Source organism: Pygoscelis adeliae, unplaced genomic scaffold, assembly GCF_000699105.1.
Source record: "Pygoscelis adeliae isolate BGI_AS28 unplaced genomic scaffold, ASM69910v1 Scaffold33, whole genome shotgun sequence".
Lineage (NCBI taxonomy): Eukaryota > Metazoa > Chordata > Aves > Sphenisciformes > Spheniscidae > Pygoscelis > Pygoscelis adeliae.
The window spans coordinates 2495152-2520129 of record NW_008824413.1 but is presented as its reverse complement, the minus strand read 5'-3'; the positions used below and the strand labels follow the sequence as shown (position 1 = coordinate 2520129).

Genomic DNA, 24978 nt, shown 5'->3' with positions numbered 1-24978 from the left:
AAATAGTCCAAATCGAAACTGTGTGGTTCAATACTTGGAAACATACTTTTCCCCCGTCTTCATGTCTTTGTTGTGCCCTAATAGCAAATGACACTGAAGCAAAATTTCACATGCCAAATTGCTAATTTGATTTATATAAAGATATTTGATCTTAGTTCTCAAAACAAATACAAACTTGGGAGAGCTTAGGAATAACTAAAATAAACAACTTCAAACTGCACATATGCAATTCACCAACAAAGAACAAACTGCTGAAAACAGCGGAGTGAATTTTTACGTTAGTATTTTCCATTGCAAAAATTCTAGCATGAAATAGACGCAGCAGCATGATATTTTCAGCCCATCAGAGCTGAAGCATCCCTCCTATGCCCAGTCTTGTTGAATGCTAAGTAAAAAACCTACTGCTGCAGGAAGCAAATGCAGAGAAATAGTACAGTGATGGAGTCCCTCCAATTCAGTAAAGAAATCATACCACACTGATCTATAAGCCTCCAGTGTTCATGTGCTTTATTTAGTGCTCCACATACAATGACTGCAAGCACACATATATTTATCTGCATTTTTTCCTGAAACAATAAAGGAAAGGTGCGTGGCAGTTCACCATTACCAGTGCCTATTTAAATCACCTTCTTTCATCCTAAGCTAGCAAACCTAATCTTCTTGACAATGGCCTGGGTGACAGAGCAGGTCTATCAAGCAGAGGCAGCTCTCACTCTATTTGGCCTTCCTGGTCTTGGATAGGAAGTTCAGAGATGTTCCAGGTGTGCATCACATGCCAGTTTGCTGCGGACAGGAGATGTTGATCACTTGTGATGCTGACCCCACACAATATGCTCTAGTTCCCCGATTATTACAAAATACTTGTCCCAGCACTAGTGAAAACCTACCAGATTCCATCCATGCCACTTTATGAATAGTTTTTTTGATTCTCAACTGTGCTGCACATTATGACCAGGAATGAATACCCATAAATAACAGGAAGCTACAGTAAGAGCTGTTGCAAGCATTTTTGAACATCCCCTCTGCAATATTCCCTTAGTGAGATAGGGGAAAAAGTCTGTCCTGTTATCACTTGGTGACACTGAAGGACGCAGGTTTACTTCTATTCTGTTTCTACGCTGAGTCCTTAGGAAAAGCTAACAGGCTTCTCTTTTCAAGCTAAAAGAGACCAGAGACTGCTCAGTGCCATACAGCAATACAAGAACATATACATGGAAAGCTTTTTATGCAGTTAATCAATATCAGGCAGTACTGGAAAGAGTCCTACAGAGACAGAAAGCATCTTGAAATAGAAATAAAGTGTCCTTCTTAAAGCAGCATCTCATTCAGGTAATAGGGCACACATCAACTTGTTGGTAGAACTGCATAAAGTAAACGAAGTGTGTGTTCACAGTCAGCAACTAAGAAGTACCATCCCGATTAAAAACATTTGTGGCAAAACTTCTTGTTCAAAATACTGGAAGCATTAGATGTATAATGTTAAATTCTGACATCCACTGTGTTATATATTGTCGTCTTATGTAAGCACACTTCTTTTATGATCATGCTTATTTTGCCTAGCATAGACAACATCTGAAAACTGAAGCCCCTTGATTCAGAATAGAATATGAAGCTGTTAACATTATGTTGTGCTTAGCTTTAGTGAATGTAATTTCTGGACTCCTGCTTGTTTGCTATTGGTGCTCAATTCCTTTCTGATAAGCAAAAAAGCTAGTCATGCATAAAAAATATATCCTAGTGCAGCTTCCTTTAAATCAGAAATACCTTTCCTTTTGATCAGAAATGCTTGGTTTTAAGTTAATTTTCCTTGGTAAAATAAGATTTCTTTTTAAATAAATAGAAATATGTAAAATTCTGACTTTATGTGAAATATAGCATTTTAAAAAGGCTTAGATATCTCAAAACAGAAAGTTTTACTCATTTTCTAGCACAAATGTGAGAACAACTATGGATATTTGAAAGGAAGACAAAGAATAATTCATTGTACACAAAGCAATGTTGAACCCACCATAACATTTAGATTAACACAGCCCACTAATTATTTTGGGCTAGAGCTCTAAGCAAAAGCAGCCTCATCTGTTGAAGCGTGATCTACAAGAGATGGTGACAGTCCAACTTAAATTTCTCTTGTTTTCTCGACTTCTTCTGGGCTCTTTTATGAGCATGTTCACGTGAATTAACCTCCTGTCGTGTTTAGTGGTGTCTTTTACTTCAGTTGTGGGGGAAAAATAGCAGACGTCTAGGGCACTAGATAGGCTAGAGGACCTTTGAAAAAAATCCATTATTTGAGTCACTTAAGAGTCAAAATCGCACAAAGAGAGATGCACATAGCTATGGGACCAGTGCTCTAGTCTAGAGGAAGATTTTGGCTAATCAAAACCCTAAAAAATGGCTATAGATGTGGAACAGGAAAGATACCCATCAATGGGAATATGTTTCATGCACTGGAAAAATAGAGGTGTCAGTACCACACTGATCCAGTTAAACACATGAAGCAGTTTTGTGTGAGCCAATTTGTCTGGTACGCCTAGGGAATTCTGCCGTAAAAAAAGAGCTGCTTTGTGATGACAGCAATTAGCTATAATCAAAGTGATATACACAGGGTATTGTGGCTGATACAAGATGAAAGAGACTTTCACTAAATAAAATCGGAGAGCTCTGGTTTGGTGACACTGCATATCAAGGTTCTCACTCTGCATGTTGGGGCCATTCATATCAGCATGAATTAAATTCAGGTAGCTGGTGAATACTGAATTTACACTGCTCTAAAGCAGAAAATCAAATCTAATACAGGTCATCCTTGTATAACCGTTTTCCACGAGTGGAATAAAGAACATGCATTCTCCCATAAATGGTAACACAGCTGCAAATGACTGTCAGCTTAACCTCATAAACAAAAGCAGCCTGTCACATCTTTTTATTTTATTGCTGCCCAAAATAGGAAAGCTAAAATTCTCTCTCTATAGTTCCCATCTATTTCTCATTAGACAGAAAGTTAAGACCTATTCTCAGATTTCCTCTGGTGCACCTTTATTTATAACATAGGGATTAATTTTACAGGACATCTCCTGGTTATAGTTATTTTTCTTGCTCCTTTAATTAGGCATCTGTGGGTTGAATGTCCTGTGCTTGACATTGTGAATATACCAGCTACTAAACCCCTGAGCCTCAGTTTCTTTTCCAATTGTTTAAGATACTTTAGAAATCAAACTAGGTGTACCATTTTTTTGGTACAGCCATGTTTTATTTAACTTTTTAAATTTATCTGATGGGAAAAAAATCAATGGTCTAATAATAGATGTTCCACATTTCATACTGTGACTCAGGACTCATTGAAAGATGTTATGTATGATGAACCTCCTCAGTAGCTTTTTCTTTCACTAAAATGCAGTGAAATAATTCATGATTTTTGTGGTCAGCATTTACGATTTAGCATTTTGATTAATTTTCCCCCTTTTTTGAGTAAAGAAAGAAGTTTACATAGAAATGCTGCGTGTTTCTCATTTTAACTCTTGCCTGTAGCACACCATTTCAAATACCTCACCTTCTGTTTTCCACTGTTCTAAAAGCAGTAAGGAAATTTTGTCAAAATAGTGAAGGAACAATTCTGAAAGTGATATTTGCAATATTTAGAGCATAAACACAAAATGCTGATAACCAAGAACTGATTCAGAAGGTCACATAACTATGGAGTCCAATATAATATATATGTTTTCCCTAACAACTCATCCTTCACTGAAGGTTCAAACAAAAAAGGAGCTTGCTACTTCCTTCACACAGTAAGTCAGGAGACATATGCAATTCCATAATTTTGTCAGCATTATGTCTGTCTATTACAATTTAATATGCACATTGAATAGTTTTGCAATTCCACAACAATATTGTAAGAAACACATTGCACCAAGCCTGATTTTCATGAAGTGTTAGCTAAATTATAGCATTAGTTAGCTAATTTAGTTAGCTAAATTAGTTAGCTAAATCTTAGCATTACAGTAGTTCAGCTAAGGATATTTTGAAAACAACTTTATTAGGTAATTCCACATTAAAATCAAATTCTGAAATATCCTGTGCTCGCAGTGGGCCAATATGTTCTGCTGCATAATTACAGCAAACCACCACATACATAGACACCAGGCTTCACAACCCTACATGCTTGCTGGGAATCTACTGGCAGAATAGCATCAGAGATTAGACAGATGTTGTTCAGTGGATGGGAAGGGAGGCCTGGCAAGCAATGTCTGTATGTTTTATACCACCTACTGGCAACTTCGAGATTTGCATACATGAGGCAATGGGAGAAAAAGATGGGCTGGAGGCTCACCTGCAGCCCAAGTGAGCTGGGAGCCTTTCCAGGAACTACATTACAAAAGACTTCAGCAGGGTGCCAGGTGATGTGACAGGCTTTCCTGGATGCATGTGCACATGCAGGCGTGCTTTTATGTCACACCTGTGCAGCAAAAAGCATTTCTGGGAAGTGATCAAATGGGTCTGCTTCAGAGCTGATCGTTTGCCTGAGAGCTCATGGCCGAGTTAGGTCTGAGCCCTGAAACTACGGTTAGGGTTGCAGTCAGGGCCCAGGTGACATGTACTGATGAATAGGATCAGGTCTGGAAAAAATGATGCCTCTGAGGTTTGCACTGACTCATCTGAGGCACTGGTCTATTTTGGTTTGGTCTGATGGGTTCTCAGGCTGACAGGGCTTCTGGATAAGTTTTATACTGCCAGTGGCAGAAGAACAAAGTTAATATCTGGATTCTGCATCAGCTACCTGAGTACTGTAAGGACTGGGACTCAAATAACAAATAGCTGAGGTTTGATTTGAAGATGGTAGGTTTGGGGATAGGCTTTGAGATTTGGGTGAGCAAGGCCTCCCAGCCTAGGGCTACAGCTGGGACAGGTAGCATCCCACAGGTTTGGAGTGGAGTTGAAGTTTTACAGCACTAGCTATAAACTTACACCTAAACTGATTGTAGATGAAGGTTTAGAACAGGTAGCTTGGTGGCTCAGTAAAAATGCTGTTGCTGTTTCTTGTAAGAGGCCACAGCCTTTATGCCAAGCCGGCACCACAGGCCTCAGAACCCATCAGGCTTTCTCTGGACTTGTCTTGGCCTGCCCTAGAGATTTGGTTTAGCAAGTGACAGCAATTATCTAATGACCAGGTGACTATTACCTATTTTGCTTTTACTTTTGTATAATTTTGTATAATTGCGTGGTTTAACAATGATGTTACATGTATTTTTGTAACTAATAGACAGCAATGATAAGTATAGGTATTATGGGTAGAATGAACTGTCTCTGACCCTACAATAAAATGCTATGCAGAGGAGTAAAGGCATGGGATGACAGCAGAGGCCTTGAAAGCGCAGGCACAAGATGATATGGGAGGCCCCAGCGCTATAAACAACTCCCCAGTGGTCAGTTACCCAAATGCAGCCTTGAGAGCTGGGCAAAAACAGTCTTAGTGATAACAAAGAGAACAAAGGCATAACTGACTTAGGTAAAACACACCACAGGTAGCAAATTTGGATCCAACGTCGACTTTCAGACCAGTGAAGGAGTGTGTTAACAAAGATATAAAAGTGACCCCAAGCAGATCATACAGTGAGAAGGAAAAAACCCCACCAATATCGACAACATGCTCCTCCTGGTAAAGGACTCACTATGCCAGCCCCCGTCCCAGACTGCACCCATTGATCCTAGGACCCAGAAAGACACTGGAAGGTTAAACATAACACCAGAGAAATGGGTGTTACTAGAAAGTTTCCATTTCCATTATTTTAACTATATATAATTTGAACTATAAGTCCTAGTGTTGTCATAAATGGACTAAAAATAGTTCTTCGATTAGCTTTCTAAGACTTTGATAAGACTAACAATAAGTTTTTTACTTTGCATATACAATGAACCTGGTCTGAAATGAACATCTTTAGCGGGTAATGAGATTTTCAATGTAATAAAATGGTGGAAATTCACACAACCTATTCTGTAACCTGTGCGCAAGAACTTGGTAACAATTTTTAGCTGCACCAGCAGCTAAATATATATGTTTAGTAATGGATTTTCCTGGATTGCATGGTTTGCAGGGCCAGGGTTGCTAGAACTAGCTGGAATTAAGGCTTGGACTAAGACTAGATATGGCCTGACAGGATTTTTAAGGAGCTTGGGTTGGAGCGTGGAGCAGAAGAGACCATTGGGCAAGGTTTAAGACTTCAGCCACTGTGGACGTTTTATCTAGGCTTAGGTTTACAGCTGTTGCTGGCCTAGGGTTAACAGTGGAGCTTGTTCAAATGAGATGAACTGGATGTACGTCTGGGTCCTACAAAGACTGCCAGACTGGGTTTGTAGGATGATGAAATAGACATCAGGTGTTCTTTTAGGTTCAAGCCTTTGAATGCAGGTTATTGGAGGGATTTGTGTACAGCTGTACTATAGAAATCTATGTCCTGGTTTCGGCAGGAATAGAGTTAATTTCCTTCTTAGTAGCTGGTACAGTGCTGTGTTTTGGATTTAGGATGAGAACAAAGTTGATAACACACCGATGTTTTAGTTGTTGCTAGGTAGTGCTTACACTAGCCAAGGACTTTTTAGTTTCCCATGCTCTACCGACTGAGAAGGCTGCAGGTGCACGGAGGGCTGGGAGGGGGCACAGCCAGGACAGCTGACCCCAACTGGCCAAAGGGACATTCCATACCATGTGACGTCATGCTCAGTATATAAAGCTGGGGGAAGAAGAAGGAAGGGGGGGGACGTTCGGAGTGATGGTGTTTGTCTTCCCAAGTAACTGTTACGCGTGATGGAGCCCTGCTTTCCTGGAGATGGCTGAACACCTGCCTGCCGGTGGGAAGGAGTGAATGAATTCCTTGTTTTGCTTTGCTTGCGTGCGCGGCTTTTGCTTTACCTATTAAACTGTCTTTGTCTCAGCCCACGAGTTTTCTCACTTTTACCCTTCCAATTCTCTCCCCCATCCCACTGGGGGGGAGTGAGCGAGCGGCTGTGTGGGGCTTAGTTGCCGGCTGAGGTTAAACCACGACAATCTATCATGATGTTTAGTTTATTCTCTTTATGAAATTCACAGCAACCTTTGAAAAAGCAAACTTGCTAAAAAGCTGTTACCTTTTTATAATTGCATACTCATTGGCTTGGCACGACAAGATAGTCAGCAGCTAAAACCATCTCGGGGAAAGTTTGTCCATAGAACCATCTCTAAAACACACCTTTTTATAACCCATTTAATCCTGTTTGTGTCATTTTTCCCAAACATTTATATTTTTGTGCCCCACTTATTTACATCTGCACCACTTTTACATCTGCACCACTTTTACATCAGTGTCATTGCTATTGCTATTACAGTTTACCTTGCAGGTGTCTTATCAACATGCCCAGCACCAAAACAGTCCTGGGAGCTACTCTGTACATGTTCAAATCTAATATGTGGTCACATCACATTTTATTGTCCAGTTGCTAGTGAGCAAGAAGATGCATTACTTATCCTGGTAAAAAGCAAACTGTCTAGAAAGGTTTTGTGCTAGGAAAGCTAGGCTAATTTTACGCTGGGGACTTACAGAGGAAGCTGGTTTATGGCTAGATTCCCCATCAGCACAGGCTGTCTATGGGTGAGGTTAAAAGGGGCCAGGAAGCTTGGTTTTGTGGTGTACATAGCAGGGACTATGCGGTTATTTCTAAATCTAAATCTGGCTGGAGTCACCTTTACTGTGTCATTAATTCCATCATGCACATTGTGCCTTTTAATCCATCAAATATGATTACTTCTCTCATCCTAAACTTCAAACAGCTCCAAGAGGCTGCAATGGTTTTAAAAGAAAGCTTGTCAACTGAAGTTGTCACAGATACATTTTGTTTTCCCTGAAATTATGTAACTTACACACTAAGATGGGAAATAATCAGCCCTGCACCAGTAAATGCTTAAGATGAGCTTTCAATGGCCTATCAGGGCTAAAAATTGACATTTCAGTAGAAAGAGGACATTTTATCCATCCCAATGGGCCATGAAATATCTGTGCATAGATCTGAAAGATTGTGATATACCAGTATTTAAAGTTAGGATACTCTCTGCATGCCTGCTGCTGAGTTTGCCTTTTCTACCCCAAACAGCAAGCAATGCCCTCTAGCTTCCCACCATTATAAGGTCCAAACCCCTTTATTTCGAATAGCCTTAAGCACCACATGTGGCACCTGCTTTGTCCCTCTTGTGCTTCGCAGCTGCGGTTGCCCTCTTCCTTCCTCCTGCCAATTGACTCCATTCCCCCTTCCCTGCTGCCCTCCCTCCCTCCACAGTCCCACCAGCTCTGCTCCCCCCTCTTGACCTCAGGCTTCCTCCTCACTCCTTCTGACATCTGGCCCAGCACAGGCGCCTTTCGCCACCACCATCTCTGCTTCCTGGACCCTCCTTGTTGTCCCATGTCACCTCACAGGCTTATTCGCTTTCGTCTCTCTTCCTTCTCTTTCTGAAGCTTCCACTATTATCTCTGAAAGCTCTTGGCTTTCATGGACACTTGAATGCCTCTGTATCAGTTTCTACCTCTCTTTCTGAGACATCTGCTTCTCCAAGGCTTCCCAAACTGGTGTCAGGCGCTGAGGGTACCACCAGACCTTGCTGTCCCAGCCCAGTCCCCTGGGAATCCCCCCACCCTGCCGACGGCCCAGGACCCCATGTCAGCCCCTGCCACAGCAACACAGCAGCAGGGCTGGGTCTCCAGTGCCCCACAGCCCTGTCCTGCCCGGCCACGAGCCCCACCAAGCCAGGCCCACACACAGGTCCATGACCTGTCCCCGCCTCAGCCCACCCTGTCAGGTGCCAGGCCCTGCCCTGACAGACCCATGGGGAGCCCCAGGGAGCAGATGACCCTTGCGGCACCCTGACACACAGGCTGTTAGAGGGCTGCTTTGAGTGGCACCACAGCTCTTCCTGCTCTCTATGTTGCCATCAACTTCTGGCTACCCAATTCCTCCACAACAAGACGCCTTTTTGGCTTTTCTTCCAGCTCTTTCACATTCCTCATGCTCCACCATCTTCATCTGCATCATGCTGACTTAGGCCTACACCTGCCCGCAGTGTTTCCTCTCACACCGGGAATGTCAAGGACATGCAGGCATTTGCAGAAATGTGAAGACCACGGCAGGCCCTTTCACGATTGTAGCCACTAGAGGTGAAAATAAAGCCTGCATTTTTCTTACAGAAAATATTTTCCTGAGACCACATACCCTGCACCAGTTCCAGAGAGTAACAGTTTGGTGGCAGCATGTCTGGTTTACCCTGAAATCCGAGCGGCCGGAGTTGTGACAATAAGATCTGTTTCTAAAATAAACGATATGGAAAGGATCTGGACAGGAGTCAAACTGCAGGAGCTGAAGACAACCCTGGAAGTGTATTATTCCTACCTTGAAACAGATGATGGTCACAGATAAAACAACCCTCACTGCCTGAACAAGCACTACAATAATAGCAAGTTAACTCTGACACACAGAGTTGTGCACCTAGCAGGGGAGGGCCAAAGAGAACAAAATGGCTGAAAGCACAAGTGGATAAATGTTTAAATTAATCTCAGTGAGAAAGAGATGAAAACAGTCCCACACACACTTCTTTCCATATATGCCCCCCGAATGTTTTGTATGTATTATACATGAGTGTTTTATGCAGGATAGCTTTGTAGTGATGCTATTCGGGTGAAACCAACATCTCAACAGCACCTGGGCTTGCCTTGTTTTAGCTACCTCTCAGTTTGCTCGCCTGGTTACGAAAGTGAGGGAAAACATTCCTTCAGTGGCACATCACCACCTTGTGGAGAAGTTTAATTAGTGCAGCTCTCTTAGTTTCTTCGAGGAAAAGAAGGCTGACCTAAGTCAATTAACTTCAGCTTAAGTTGGAGTCTAAATGAATTTTGGGTAGTCTGTGGTCTTGTCTATACTGGGGAACTGATTTGCATAGCTGCAAGAGTTATTCTTGTACTATCATTTAGCTATTCTGGAACAGCTCTGTGAGAGTACAGGAAATTTTTCAGGAACAGCAAAAATGTTCACATTACACTGGAACAGCAAAAGTAGTCAACTTTCCTAAGTCAACAGGTCTAATTGGGTGCAATTCACATGCTGAGATACTGGACCAGATGGACAAAGTGCTCCCATTGCCATCAGGAGAAACTAAGACAATATGCAAATACTTAAAATAAACCACTTCTTCCTATGGTTTTCTGATTTTTCCTGGCACACCTTTATCTCTGCCTTAGAGTGTAGAAATTATACAGACTCTAACTTCCACAGAGCCAACGTTGTTGAACTCATTTGCAAGGTGCCATGGTGACTTTCAGTACTCTAGGCAAAACTCTAGGCATAAATAGCTTAATGGATATAGGGCTGACTGTTCATGTTGAGATGTATTCAAGTTCTAGCTCTATTTAATTCAGGTAAGACATGGAGCCTTGGTCTCTTACTTTACTACGCTATTGAATACTTTAAGTATCTCTCAATGTTTTGGTTGAAGTTGTTTTGTTTTTACATAAATGTGAATGGGAGCTGGAAGACTGTTCTAAGGCTACTGCAAACAAAAGGAGATTGTTCTTCATAGAGGGTAGTTAAGCTGCAAATCTCTTTGTAGATATATGGCTTAAAAAAAGAGGGTTGCACAAATTCATGGAATAAAAATTTGCTGATAGCTGCTAAACAAAAAATACCACATCTGAATCACAAATCACTAGAGGCTGGGAAAGTAGATGGATTTTGCATCTCATACAGTACACATGTTCCAGGGCACCAGAGATAGATACCCTGACTGACTACTAGGATACAGGCTGTTTAATTCTGTCTCAACAAGTGCTAATTCTTTTTATAAATTAGAAGAGCTTCGCTAAGAAAGGTGTTGTGGTTTAACCTCAGTCGGTAACTAAGCACCACACAGCCGCTTGCTCACTCCTCCCCACCCAGTGGGATGGGGGAGAGAATTGGAAGAGTACAAGTGAGAAAAACTCGTGGGTTGAGATAAAAACAGTTTAATAATTGAAATAAAATGATAATAATAATAATAATATAATAATACTACACAAAGCAAGTGATGCACAGTACAATTGCTCACCACCCGTTGACCGATGCCCAGCCAGTCCCCGAGCAGCGGCCCCCCCCCGCCAGCTTTCCCCAGTTCATGTACTGAGCATGACGTCATGTGGTATGGAATGTCCCTTTGGCCAGTTTGGCTGTGCCCCCTCCCAGCTTCTTGTGCACCCCTTCTCAGTCGGTAGAGCATGGAAAACTAAAAAGTCCTCAGCTAGTGTAAGCACTACCTAGCAACAACTAAAACATCGGTATGTTATCAACTTTGTTCTCATCCTAAATCCAAACCACAGCACTGTACCAGCTACTAGGAAGGAAATTAACTCTATCCCTGCTGAAACCAGGATAAAAGGTTAAAGAGAAGAACCTCTACACAGTTCATAGCCTAGTGCAGTGTCTCCAAAGTAGGGTAAATGAACTGTCTCATGGTAGCACATGGCAAAAGTTGCCAGTAAGTCTCCAGCTCCCTCCCAGTCTCTACCTTCAAAGAGTGAGAGGCCCCAAAAGCCAGCCTCAGAGAGAGCCTACCTACAGGCACTGACAGGAGCTGGGCATGCCTCGCAGAGAGCTGGCTGGACGCAAGTCCCCATCAGCACCTGCCCACAGTCCTGCATCTGCCATGTTGGATGGTGTGGGGGCTCAGGGTTCGAGCTTCCTCTTAGCATCAAATGTGCCAGACATCTGAATATTAGTTTTCTGCTTCCTAGGAGCGCACCCTGGGCATTAAGATGTGAGAGATTTAGGGGGTATCTCTCCTGTTCTTTGCACTTTCTCTCTCTCTCTCTTTTTTTTTTTTTTTTTTTTTAAATTGGAAAGACTGTGATTTATTTGCCATGGAGAGCAGGGACACTTGAATCTCAAAGAAAGAGAAATGCCAGGAGAGAAAAACTATTTCCTGTCCAGGTCTGTAGCTACAATAGCTAGAAAATTATAGAGCAGCCTAGAATAATTATCATTTAACAGCTTCCAGCCTAGGCAATCCATTTTTTATTTCTCTAAGCTAAAACATAAATTATCAACAGCATTTTCTGCACAGGCTGTGTAAAAACCTTGTTGTTCAGTCCAAACCCACATGATTTCCTGACTGGTGCACTGAAAATAAGCTGAAAAGCAGCAAGACTACAGAAAGTCTTTCAAAAGTGTTCACACTGAATCGAAACAACCCCAAAAGCCCATTGGGAAGGCCTTTTCTTTACCAACTGATGGCAGAGCCCTGTGTGTTCCTACAGAACTCAGCTACTCTATCAATCAGAGCGACTGAAATCCACTGCAAAGCCAATTCGGCAACTCTGACGGCTGGAGTAATTCAGCATGAACATAATTGCTTTTACTTAGAATTATAATTAGGACCCATTTGACAAATGTCGCTCTAGCTGGGCCAGGGATAATGATCAGGATGTAATGAGTTGTGGGATCCCTACCTTCTGGGCCATGGCTCCCTGCGTGCTGAGGAGAGAGCTGCATTCCCCTTCATGGTATTCTTCTTTACATTCACGGCAGAACGCAAACTGGAAAACAAACCAAAGCACACAAGTCATAAAAACACATCGGGGATATAGACAGCAGGTTACGATCAGGAAGAGTCATACAGCAGATGATCTCTTGCCCTTCTCATCCCATTAAATTCCCATAATCCTCCTAACTGTGCATCTTATTATACACTCTGATCATTAACACAACAATTTTGCTGTTATTATTATAAATTCCATCGGTGAAGTAACATAAATGCCAGTATTAAAAATGAGATTTTGCTACATCATCCATTTAGGGACATAAAGTCATAGTAGATACTTCTGGGTGTATTTATCCTACAGTGAAATCTGTTTATACAGGAAGGGTGTTGGATGAAACAAGCAGTTCTGCTTTATAGTGTTTACTAATGGAAATAGTCTGTTCATAGTTCTGAATCAAATGCATTCTCTATGGAAAACTATTGCTGACTTTACTAGGGGATGATCACTTTATCTAGGTCATATGAAATACCATTTTCTAGAAAATTATATTCTTGCCATGGACTTTTATAGAATGGTTTAAAAAAATCCATAGAAAGAACACAATGATAGGTTAGTTAACATGAGTTTTAAGGGAATACCTCTAGACCCTTGTTGCATTTCTAGCAATTGTTCTGGTTTCATCTTCCTTAAATTACATTGTTCTTTACATAAGGCTTCTTTCAAAAGTAATGTCTTCTGCAGATGAGTAAAACAATTGTCCCTACCTCAGTCTGAGCTGCCTCTGCCACCTAAACTGGTTTGTCTGTATCAAGTTTGATGCCTTTTTTTTAAGCTCTAAAATGGAGATATCTGTCTTGACATGTGTCAAAATCTTTGACCCATCAATGCTGCATTAAATTCTGTGTCCTTGCAGGTAAGGGGAAAAGTCAATAATGTAAAATGGGTCTCTCTTATGCTGTTTTAAAGCTATGCTGTCTTGATGCAACTCCAGACTCTGAAAGATCTCTCAGCGGTAAGCCATTCTGACTGGCATTATAAGCAAGACTGATAAAACAGCCTTGATTTTTAGATACAGAGCTGCATTCACATGTAATGAATAAAGGATATCAGGAGGACACGAGACTAGAACATTTGTCCGCCACAAATTCCAGCTTTTGCAATTTCATTTTGAACTCTTTCAAGCTTTATTGTCACTTTCTAAGAAGCGCTGAAAATCATATTTCATTGTCATGCTAAAGACACTGCACTTTTATGAAAAGAAGCATTGTGCAAGTCCAAAAGGGTTGATCCTGTTATTCAGAGAGTCAGGGAAATTTGGAGTGGAGGAATGGAGCGAGTGTTCTAACTTCCAGAGATATCGAACCTAATCACTTGTTTGCTTTCTTGTCACTTCTCTCCACTATTTTGTCAATGTTTTAAAATGTTTTATTTTACTTCAACTAACACTGATTTGTTAATTCACTTGCACTTGTTAGCAAACAGCTTACCAATGGAGACACTTTTGCAAGGTATGTTGTGTGAGAGGCTGCATTATTGTAATAGAGCATCATTTAAATACAACAACAATTTGCACTGCATTAGTGGTTAAAAGTTTCAGCTGTGTGGAACACAGCTTAAACACATATAAAGAGGTACTCTCTGTCTGGATACCCAATATCTCAAAGACTTGTTATCCCTTAACAATTAAGGTTATGGCCAAGTTTAACTGTATTTCCTATTGTGTCCCCTATTCCCTTTTTCCTTCGTGACTTTATTTCCTTATGAACACATCTGGCTGAAAACATTTGTCCGAAAGGGTTTTGTATACACTTGCTTTATCACTGCCTTATCACACAACGCCTCAGCTTGCTTTCCTTGCTCCAGTCTCTCTCGCTTTTCCCATGCAAGTGCAATTTTAAACCTTTCATAAACATTGAAAAGGGGGAAGTGCCGAAGAAAGAAAAAAAAAACCCCAGGGCATATATTTTGCAAAGACATACTGGCTGCCTCGCAATGTAGTTTATGTGGCATTGCTATTTATTATAATAAAAATATTCATAAACTCATGCTGTATTATTTAAAGATGTGAAATGCATTTTCTCATTATAGAGGCCACTTTTTATACTTACCTTTAAAATAAAAAATCCTCAGGACCAATGTTACCAATGTTTTCCCCATAGGCTTGCTGTGCTGGAAACATGCGTGAGTGTATAACTGGGCCTTTCACTAACAATTGTATATCCTGCAAGTAAGTCCATGAGTGAGCCTGCCACATCCTCATAATGAAACAAAGCCTGATTTTTTTTTGTGAGACGGGATACTCTTTTCACATCTTATCTGGTAATGGATGAGATGTAAGATCAGTTCTGTGGCAAAAGAACACCCTGGAGGCTGATTGGTTTGTCAGAATAAATAGGCATCTCCCAACAGAAATGCATTAAGCACTCCCTTTTTATAGCAAAGCATGCATCATAAAGAAAAGGCATGTCACTTACAACAAAGAGCAGTTTGTGATAGTTTTATTCGTTTTTTGCATTCAGACATGAAAAATATAATAAAGTTTCAGTAATAAAATACAGCAACTGCAAAAATGCTGTCAGTTAACTTGCATTTTTTGGCTTCATTAATATTAATACAGTTATTCTGCCCTTGGAAAGAAAAGGATTTAAGTTGTTCTTAACACTTCTGTATAAATTTAATATCAGTAAGTGTTTAAAATTACTATAAGTAGTGTAATTACTAACAATAGTCACACTTTCTTTCCCTTCATTTGCCAAAAAAGGACTGGCAGATTACTGTGATGATAATATAAACTTCCTATGTCTTTGTGTATTTAGCACTTACTGTTGTTACCTTTGAAAGAGTCTTGAGTTGGAAAACAACCAACACAAAGAATAAATCCCAAAGGTCCCAAAACTACCCTCTAGGTTTATGCATTAAAAAGAGGATCGGTAGGGAAATCCCCAAGGCACTTAAGGGATTTAGGCACTGGAAATTAATATAACCTGTGTGTGTGCTATTACAGGCTTTTGAGTATCTGTAAAAATGTATGAGATAGGTCTAAGCAGAAATCCTGAATCCAAGTGACCTCAGAATAGGAGGTATTAAAAACCTCAACAGGGATCCAGATCCTGTTTTTAAAATCCTCCTATCTTTATGATCATTCAAACAAAAGGTAAAATCAGACCAAACTCTGGTCAGCTCTATGGAATTCAAACCCCACAGATGACATCCGCAGTGCCAAGAGTGACGCTGAATAAAAAATAGGATGGTGAAACCAAGCTGTAGTCTCAGTTATTCCTGACTGGTCCATTTATAGTGTTTTAAGCGTTTTAAGTTTGGAAGTGGAAGCAGAATGTTGCTCTTTTTTTTGGATGAAAGGAAAACGAGTTTGTCATTTACATGCTATGCTGGTTGGCTTTTTGGAAACAAGATTTTGCCATTTCCATTTTCACAACATTACAAAGATCTGCTTTCCCTTGGATTAAGCACCACAGCTCTTGTTCTCTCTCTTGCCTACTGCAAATGCCTTTTCTTTGGTCTCTGATAATATCTCCCTACAGTGCTAATAAAATATTACTGTTAAAATTACCTTTCTTCCAACTTCAATACAATACTCCCATTCTTGAATCCCTACACAAAGCTTCAAGTTTGAGCTCCCTACTGGTATTTTAAAGTTACTCCTCAACTCAGATACTCCTTTTTCACCCTTACCTCTTCCCATGTGTCTACACAGCAGAATGAAGGCAAGGTTGCAGTGAGGTAGTCATAGTCAAGGTTTAATCTGCAGCACCATAAGTGCACTGCTAGGGACTTGTGTGTGAGCTAACAACTCAAGCACATACCCAGATTTCTTATCAGGTTTCTGCAATCCGTGTTGAAATCTGGACTGCCATGTCTTCACTCCTACAATTATCACTATTAGCTAGACTGAAGACAGACTATGTATGATACGTGGTTTGGCCAAAGTGTATCTTCTAAAACAGACATTCACATCCAGATTAAAGACATCAGGCAAGAAAAGATGCACTCATACCTCTGGTACAGTGTTTTAATGGCCCTTCAAAATCACTGTTAAAAATTGTATCTAATGTCTACTTTGACCCTTTCTGGTTTCAGTTTCCAGCCATTGCTTTCTGCTTCGCGTTTTTCTCTGCTAAAATAGTCTTTTGGTATCCCATATTTTCTTCCTGTGAAGGTACTTACGTACTGTAATCAAGATACCTCTGAATCTTCTTTAGCCTAAGCAGAGGAACTCTTAAGTTTCTCACTGGTTAAGCCATTCCTCCTCCCTCCCAAATCATATTCATGGCACTATTCTGGGGACTGTCTTGTTTTTGTCATTAATTATATTTGACTGATCTTTGTATCATTGCTGTGCTGTTTCAGCAGTCTTTATATTTACTTCTGGATCACTGTCGAGTATTGAATCGTGACAGGTTTGCTGTCAGTCCCTGTTGAATGCTGCTAGCAATACCCTGCTACACATAGATTCTTCACAGAAAATGCTGCTTTCTGTCATCTGCCAGTTCTTTATCCACATGACCACTGCCCAGTGAGGCATGCATACTGCGTCACCTGATAGTGATGAGACAATGCTGCTGCACACACCCTAACCATGTCAGTTGGAACCCAGCCCCCTAAAGCCTTTTATTGATATATTATGGTGATGATTTCCTTATCAGAATATTCTGTAGTTTGAAGTCTTAAAAAAAAAAGAAATTGTTTTTGTGCAATTACTTTTTCTTATCAAACTTGTAATCTCATCACAGAATGAAATCAGTTTCTTTTGATATGACCTGTTGTCATTGAGAATATATTGACTAGCAATCGTACCAAAATTTCTTTGTCTTCTCTGTTCTTCTACCTTTTTTTCTTTGATCTTCCCTCATTCAGTGCTGGCTGTCTGGACCCATCACTACAGATGGGAATCATGAAAATTAAAGCTACTGAATGAAGGCAGAATCAACATCTCCATCAGTACCGGAGCTTTCTGCCAGTAGTGCAAAACTAGTACGCAAGAGATGCAAAGATTCCTCAAAACCATGACTATATGAACAAAGAAAAATCACAGATCTTCTCACCTTTCATTAAAATGCAGGGCTTACAAGTTTTATCTTGCCTTCTCAGGCAAACAAGTACTTCAAGAAATCAATCTTCAATGCCTCTACTTACTCTTTCCTCTAAAATCAAGTCCAAATCCAAACTAAGAGAGTACTACATTTTAATCATAATTAATGCTAAGGGTGAAATGAACCACAGTTGACAGGTGTTAATTTTATTATTTAATGAGCTGCCAGAAAATGCACATTAAGTGCTATTGTAATGTGAGAAGGCTATAGTATATTCTAAAGAGACTACAAGGGAAACCAAGTATAATCTAAGATATATATGGAACTAGATAGACTTATTTTTATGTCTTCAAAACCGTTTTGGTTATATATTACACATCAAAGCAAAATAATGTATCATTCTGAGATACTTGCACAGCTTTGATTACCAGAGCATCGGAGCATCTTGGAATTGTAAGTGAACCTCTCTCACCGTACTCCCGTGAAGCAGCAAAGTACTACTATTTCTGTTTTAGTGACTGGAGCCTAATTCATAGAAACCCTTGGCCACGGATGCCTAGAATTTGAGGATCTTAATTAAGTTGATGTGGAAACCCAAATGCCATTGAGGATCCACACCAAAGAGACTTGTCCAAGATCACGTAGTGGCACTGTAAGGGTAAAGATTTCAAATTTTTAAACATTGGACTCCCCGCTAATCATCTCAGATCATTCCTCAAAAGAACCACACCCTGGTTTCATAAGGTCAAAACTCGGCCTAATAAAGCTAATCAGTAAAGTATTGCCATGGGTTTTTTTTTGGTAAATGAAAATATCATGGGGGAGTGCAAATAAGTAGTCACCAATCACATAGAAGCTCCTATGAGTTCCAGCCAGCAAAGGTTTATATTGTATATAGCAAATGTATACTTGTTGGGTTTTTTTATCAGACTAGCAGGATTTTTCAACTAGATTTTTTTAACCTGTAGATTGTTTTATTAAATAGTAATGTAAATAAAACACTGGAAAGGCAAAGAATTCCTTCTCTTCACCCAACAACATGATCACTTGGTCAAAAATACCCCTTGAAAACGTAAAATATTATAAGGCACCAAGTTTCGATCTTAATGAGCTTCTGTAGTCAAACTATAGGCTGCTGATTGGAGCAAGGATTTATAGTGAAAATATGAGCATGCCTTAAGGGAAATCAAAGCTATCAGAGAGTGACATATAGAATGGCACTGCCCACAATACCCAGTCAACTCTCTATAGCTTTTCTGTTCAGAAAAATGTAGCTTCCAACTGAACTTTCCAAAGTATGAATTATAATGTTATAGTGAGTGATACATACCTACAGATTTTTTTTTTTTTTTTAAGAAAAGCCCCCAGACCCCAAATTTCACTGAAAAAAGGTTTTACCATATAGTATATCTTTTGAGTAAGAGAACAGTCTGATTCTTGGCTAGAGTTCAAACATCCATAAACACAGACTAAGCATTTTTTAGTTTGTAACTATGTACTTTGTTACTTATTTCCATCCAAAATTGATTAAACACACCACTCGCCCTCCCCCCGAATGTCACAGTCTTTGTCATGCTACTGCTGTGAGCCATGCATCTTGGGTATTGGACTGACTTTGCCTCTGGCACTTTGTTATATCCAGCACCAAGTGTGAGACCGTCAGCCACGTGCCCCGTCTTTTGGTATTTCTTGTGCTTACAGCAAGAACCTTTAAAAGCAGAATATTTACCATCTGCAGTAGCTATGTTTACTTAGGATTTGTGGCTTTGCCAATTGTCAGTTATAGAAAAACCTGCAAATACTACAATGAAGATAAATGCCACAGTAGAAAAAGTATCCATTTTTAATGACACCAGTTTTATCAGATACAATGCCATTGCAAAGCATGGTAGTACTTGCAGAGCAATTTTGGTCTTTTTCCTTATGATAAAGTACACACATTTACTATGCATACTGCATCTAAAATCAAACTTTTGTGAGGAGCATGACAATCTGTCAAAACATGGTGTCAAAAATATAGCTGCAGTCTCTGTGCAGCTTTTGCAATCTAAAGGCAATTTGCCATCAATACTATAAGAGGTAATTTTCTATAAACATGAAAAACTTTAAGTGTAGGACTGCATCAAAATGTCTTAGAGATTTCAATGTTTTTCTTTTGAATCTGAAAGTGAAAGTCTCCCACCTGACTTCTACAAAACAACCCACGGGCTCATTCCCTAAGATCTAGATGACGGCATGTACATCCCAAGGTTCTTCAGTGAGTGCTGATGAGTTTGTGTCTGCTGACAAACAGACTGTCCTGGAGCTTGCCTTGCATCAGGCAGCGTTAACCTGAAAGATGGATTGGTAAAACGGACAGCAGAAGCTCAGAGAACCTATCCTAGACCGCCCCAAATCTCCTGTTTGCTGGTTTTTGTGGATGGGCAATCTTACTTCTTTCCACCCCCTTCTGAATTGCCTTGTGGTCCAAGTGCTGCAAGGGATAGAACAGAAGAAAGACGCTGAGAGGAAGCCAAGTGCTTCTCTCAGATGAAATGACTTCAGGCCCCTGTGGGACAAGGGGTACACATAAGGGTATTGCACAATGTTGGATGTGCAATCCAACAATCCCAGCATGTGCAAAGCAACAATCCCAGCATGTTGGCTGGGAGGTGAGACTTACTAGTCCATTCCAGAAAATAAGAATGAAAAGTCTATAAAGCAGAGTTAGTAACAAGATTTTGTGGTATACTGAAAGTATGAAAACCTGTTATTTGTTGTGCTGTTATGTGTGCACAACAGAGTCAGCTCTTGTTATCACTGAGGAATCCCATCTGATAGCTGACTACCCATGCAAACATGAGTTCAGACACTGCAAAATTTTCAAAGTGGACCATGGTTTTGGTTGTCTGAACAGGCATATCTGGCCCTGTCAGAGTTGCACATTTTTTACTGGGAGCAGAACAATCCTGTGCCCTGGAGCACTGGGATGAGATGCCGAGACTGATGCCAACCAAGCTACCTGTGGAAAAGCTTAAACAAAGCAGGCAGCTGCCGACAGCAGCAGACTGGTAAACACAGCAAGACATTCACGTCCCTGCGACTTGCCAGAGCTGCGGACAGCAAGCAGAGAGTGCAAGGCTTCTAGCTTGTCATGCTACAGGGACTATGACAAGTCCTCAGATGATAAACATCACTACTTTGAGGAGCTCTTCCTAACCCCAGAAATAGATGCTGCCACTGACTCTGATTCTTCTTTCAGGACCAGCTGTCACAGCCGGGCATCTTCCTCCACTCTTAATTCCTGCATACCCGCTTCTCCTCTCTGCCTTCTCATTTCTACGCAGCAGTAGTCTAGCCCCTTTCCTTCTTCTTCATGTGGCAAAACTGAATTTTACTTGCAGCTTACACTGCTGAGAAGCTTTAAGGTAGCCCTGCTGGAAGTCTTACAGCCACATCAGTAATCTGTAGCTAATGCAGCAATAACGCATTTGGGACCTGGACTATTGTCTCTGCGTGGTGCTGTATTATGCTGGGTAGGTGTTTCAGCACTCCTTGGAGCTAGCTTGGGGATGCAGAACTACAGAGATGCCTTACTTCACTGTCTAGTACAGACATGACCAAGAAATTCAGTTCAGTATTAGGTTCTTGCTGGCACCACTGGAGAGCAAACACAATTGTGTATTGGCTTAATTCTCTTCCCATTTAAGTAACTTTAGCAAGTGGTACAGACACCTAACCACATCTATCTAGTGTACAATTTTGAGCAATTTTATGCCTGGGTGACTAACAAAATGCAAAGTGGACGCAGGTAAACTTAATATTTCTACAAATGATTTCCATAATAAATCACATGGTATTTATATGAGGAAACATTGAAAAAAATATCAATATTATTTCCATTTTATCATTTAATGGAATATATTAGAAACTAAATCCAAGGGATAAGGGGATTAGTCATTTATGAATATAAGGAACATTTTTAGAGCAGCCCAAACTATAAAATGTATCTAAACTGTGATTTTTTAATTTGTAATCTAGTGGATATTATTCTCTATATTTTGAATATCTCATAAAAGAACGTAGCATTCCACTTACTACTGATAAAAAGAGAAAGAAAAAGAAAAAGGGAACTAAACCTCTAAATACATAATATATATATAGGCATATATTAAAACATACACTGTGTATCTCTCCCACTTACAGTAGTAGAAATCCACTTTAACTCCAGTGGAACAATATAGTATTTACCCTAGAGCAGATAAAGTCAGAGCATGAGTTACGTTCTAAAGAAGAAAAAGCTAGCATGTATGTTGTCAACACTAAAATGAATACAAAGAAGAATAAGAAGTAAAATTTTATACAGAAGGAAGCATTATTTTTAAGGAACTAGGATGCAAAGAGGGAAAATGATAGTTATCTTGAGATGCCTTTAGAAACTGTGAGACAATGCATTTTATAACAAGTGTGACAGCATATCTTTTGAAAATATTCTTCCTGCAGGAGATGCATCACTTTACATATGTGATGCAAAAAGTTGATTTTTTGCAACAAAATGGTTGGAAGCTACATGAAAATATCACTTCTCACAAGTTTGACAAAGATGTTTTGTTGCTGAATGCATATATCAGTTCACAAGGAACGTCATGAGGAATGAATTTTACTGCCTGTGGCTTTAGCTCCTGCTCTAGCAGCATTGGAGTTCAATTACTACGCCCTTAAACAGTATGACAAACCTATTTCCATATGATAATACTGCTGCTATGCATGCATGCCCTGGGCATTTGAGCATCTAGCTGCACATTTATATGTGCAAACAGACCTGGAAATCTGATGGATTCATTAATGTGGTTCTTGAAATGAGCTACTGAACACTCAGGCTGGGAAGCTGATGAGAGTTAAGCAATTACCCAGTGCCTAATTCATACTGAATTGCAATAGAAATCAGGCCACGCACTTCCCTGAATGTTTTTTTAAATATCCCTAACATAACCAAGGCACCCCACATACAAACTTCTATTCCGTGCCGTTCGGACTGTGGTCCATGTGCAAGAGGCACATATTTTGTTCATCTCCTGGTTGCTGAAATTCATCTACATTAAAAAAAGCCCACCCAGCAATATTAAAAACTTTCCAGAAGATGGCAGGAGTGACACATGAATCAGCGCAGGCAGGCTTTGCTAAGCTTTTGCAATTGAAAAAGATTCTAAAAAAATCCTAGTCAACAGCTAAGATCCAGTCCCGGGTTACTAACAGCTGATACATGCAAAACCAGTCCTGGCAAGACAGTCTCATAAAGAAGAAACGGTATTCAGATGCACTGAAACACATAAAAAGGAGCAAGGGGTGCTCCTTGTTTCAAGGGCATTGCATCTTACCTCTCTTGAATCTGGTAACAGCTGAAGCCCTGTAAAAAGAACATCCTTCTAAATATCTAGCAAATAAAATAGAACAAATAATGTATCTCGGATAACTATGGTGTTGTTTTAAGTGTTTTATTGGGTTCATGCTATCTCCTATGTGTAGCACTTGCTTTTTATAACTATAAACACATTTAGTCTATGTGCTAGGGAGAGCACAGAATAATGAACAGATTTCTGTAAGTCAGTTTCTTCTAAGGAAATGCCGAGCTTCTGCACAAAGGTCCAGTGAATGTGCCTTTCCTCTTAGTGACCAGATTAAGCAAGGACATTTAATTAGGACATTTCTCTGACACAATTTTTTTTTTTTTTTTGGGAGGGGGGAGGAATAATCTTACTCCTCTGTTCTGCTTCTAGTTTATGTTTGTCTTATGAAGAAGTGGATCCTTTAAAATTAGGGAATAACTAATCTAGAATCATCAAATCCAATCCATGTTCTCTTCAAAGACCGGCACCATTCAGTTCAACAACGGCTTGGTTCAAATTCTGAGTGTGAACAGTACTTTACTGCAAAAAAAATCCTGCATTAGGTGATTCTAATTAGAGGTGTTTCTAAGCCTGAATACTGACACTGAACAACACTGAGAAACCTTGGGCAAATTTCAAAAACAGATGAAAACTTGGTGTTAAGCCTCAGTCTAAAACTAGATGTAGCCAGACCTCGGAACTCCATCAACACCAAGCCCTGAAGGATGGATTTAGACTCAGGACCTGCAATTCCAAGTCATCTGAAAGGGGCATAAACTAAAATAAAAATTGTTTAGAAGAGAAGTGAGAAAGAAATGACAAGAATTTTTGAAAATCTTCATATCTGGTTCTCCTGAATGGGGCATCATCTTTGCAAATTGTTCTATAAACACTGCTGGAGAATGAATTGGAATAATAATGAAAATATCACGCTTCATCTTTCAAGGAAGAAAAGCGGGTGCTTCCTGAGAAACACAGGTCTGATCAAAAATCAATGATAGCTTGGCTGGTTCATGCCAGGAGTACTCTGTCACAGCCCAGAGCTCCCATTAAGGTTCCCTCAATTTCTATACCTTCTTTTCAGTGCAAAGGCTAGTTGTGTGGTTTCAAGTAATTTTCTTCTGAAACAAGAATGTTTTTTAAAACTTAGACAGTTTGTACTAATTGTGTTCACAGAGTATATACCTAGTCAATAATGTGACTTCTTGTCTGACCTTTCAAACTGATCCTTTTCTGGTTTGTTGATCCTAGACTTTTTCTGTAAAGTAATTATACAAACTACCAAAAAATGATCCCTGAAATGTGAGCTCAGAATATTAGCTGGTTTACAAGAAATGCAAACAATTTGGCACTTGTCTCTGCACCGTTTTGGTGAACCACACAATAAACATTTTAGCAAAAGAAACTCCATGTTCAGATTCTGAATACATATACATGTGTACAAAACTAACAAATACTGTCCTGGATCAGCATATACTGATAGGTAGCAAGATCCCTGTCTACAAAAAATATGATCCATAAATCTTTTATGTTTATAAAAAATAATTTTACAACTCAGCAATTTTCTTACTTTTCTTTGGATTTCTGACAGATCTACAAATCACCCAACATGCACTATATTTCTCTAGTTGTCTGGGAGGCAACACAGCAGGGCACGAGCAATCTAGAAGTTTTCTGGAGTGCATTGATGACAATTCCTTGACACAAGTGATGGAGGAGCCAACAAGGGGACATGGTCTGCTGTACCTCATACTTCCATCAAGGAAGAACTGATTGGAGGTGTGAAGACTGGAGGCAGCCTAGGCTGGAGGAACCATGATGGAGTTCAAGACCCTGAGAGGAGGGAACAAGGCAAAAAAACAGGACCACAAGCCTAGACTTCAGGAGAACAGACTTTGGCCTGTTCAGAGACCTGCTTTGAAGAATCCCATGGGAGCTGGCCCTGGAGAAAACGGGGGTCCAGGACAGTGGTTGATGTTCAAGGATCACCTCCTCCAAGCTTAACAATGGTCCACCCCAACCATCAGGAAGTCAATAATAAGCAGT

At 40.1% G+C, this 24978-nt stretch overlaps 1 protein-coding gene across 1 annotated transcript in view; it reads right to left on the bottom strand.

Annotated features, from left to right (window-relative positions):
* PARK2 (parkin RBR E3 ubiquitin protein ligase) overlaps window positions 1–24978 on the bottom strand; it is a 657679-nt gene that overhangs the window by 7664 nt on the left and 625037 nt on the right. The window contains exon 12 of the mRNA XM_009320759.1: window positions 12483–12569. Within this exon, the coding sequence (XP_009319034.1) occupies window positions 12483–12569 (87 nt within the window). The remainder of the gene's footprint in view (window positions 1–12482; window positions 12570–24978) is intronic.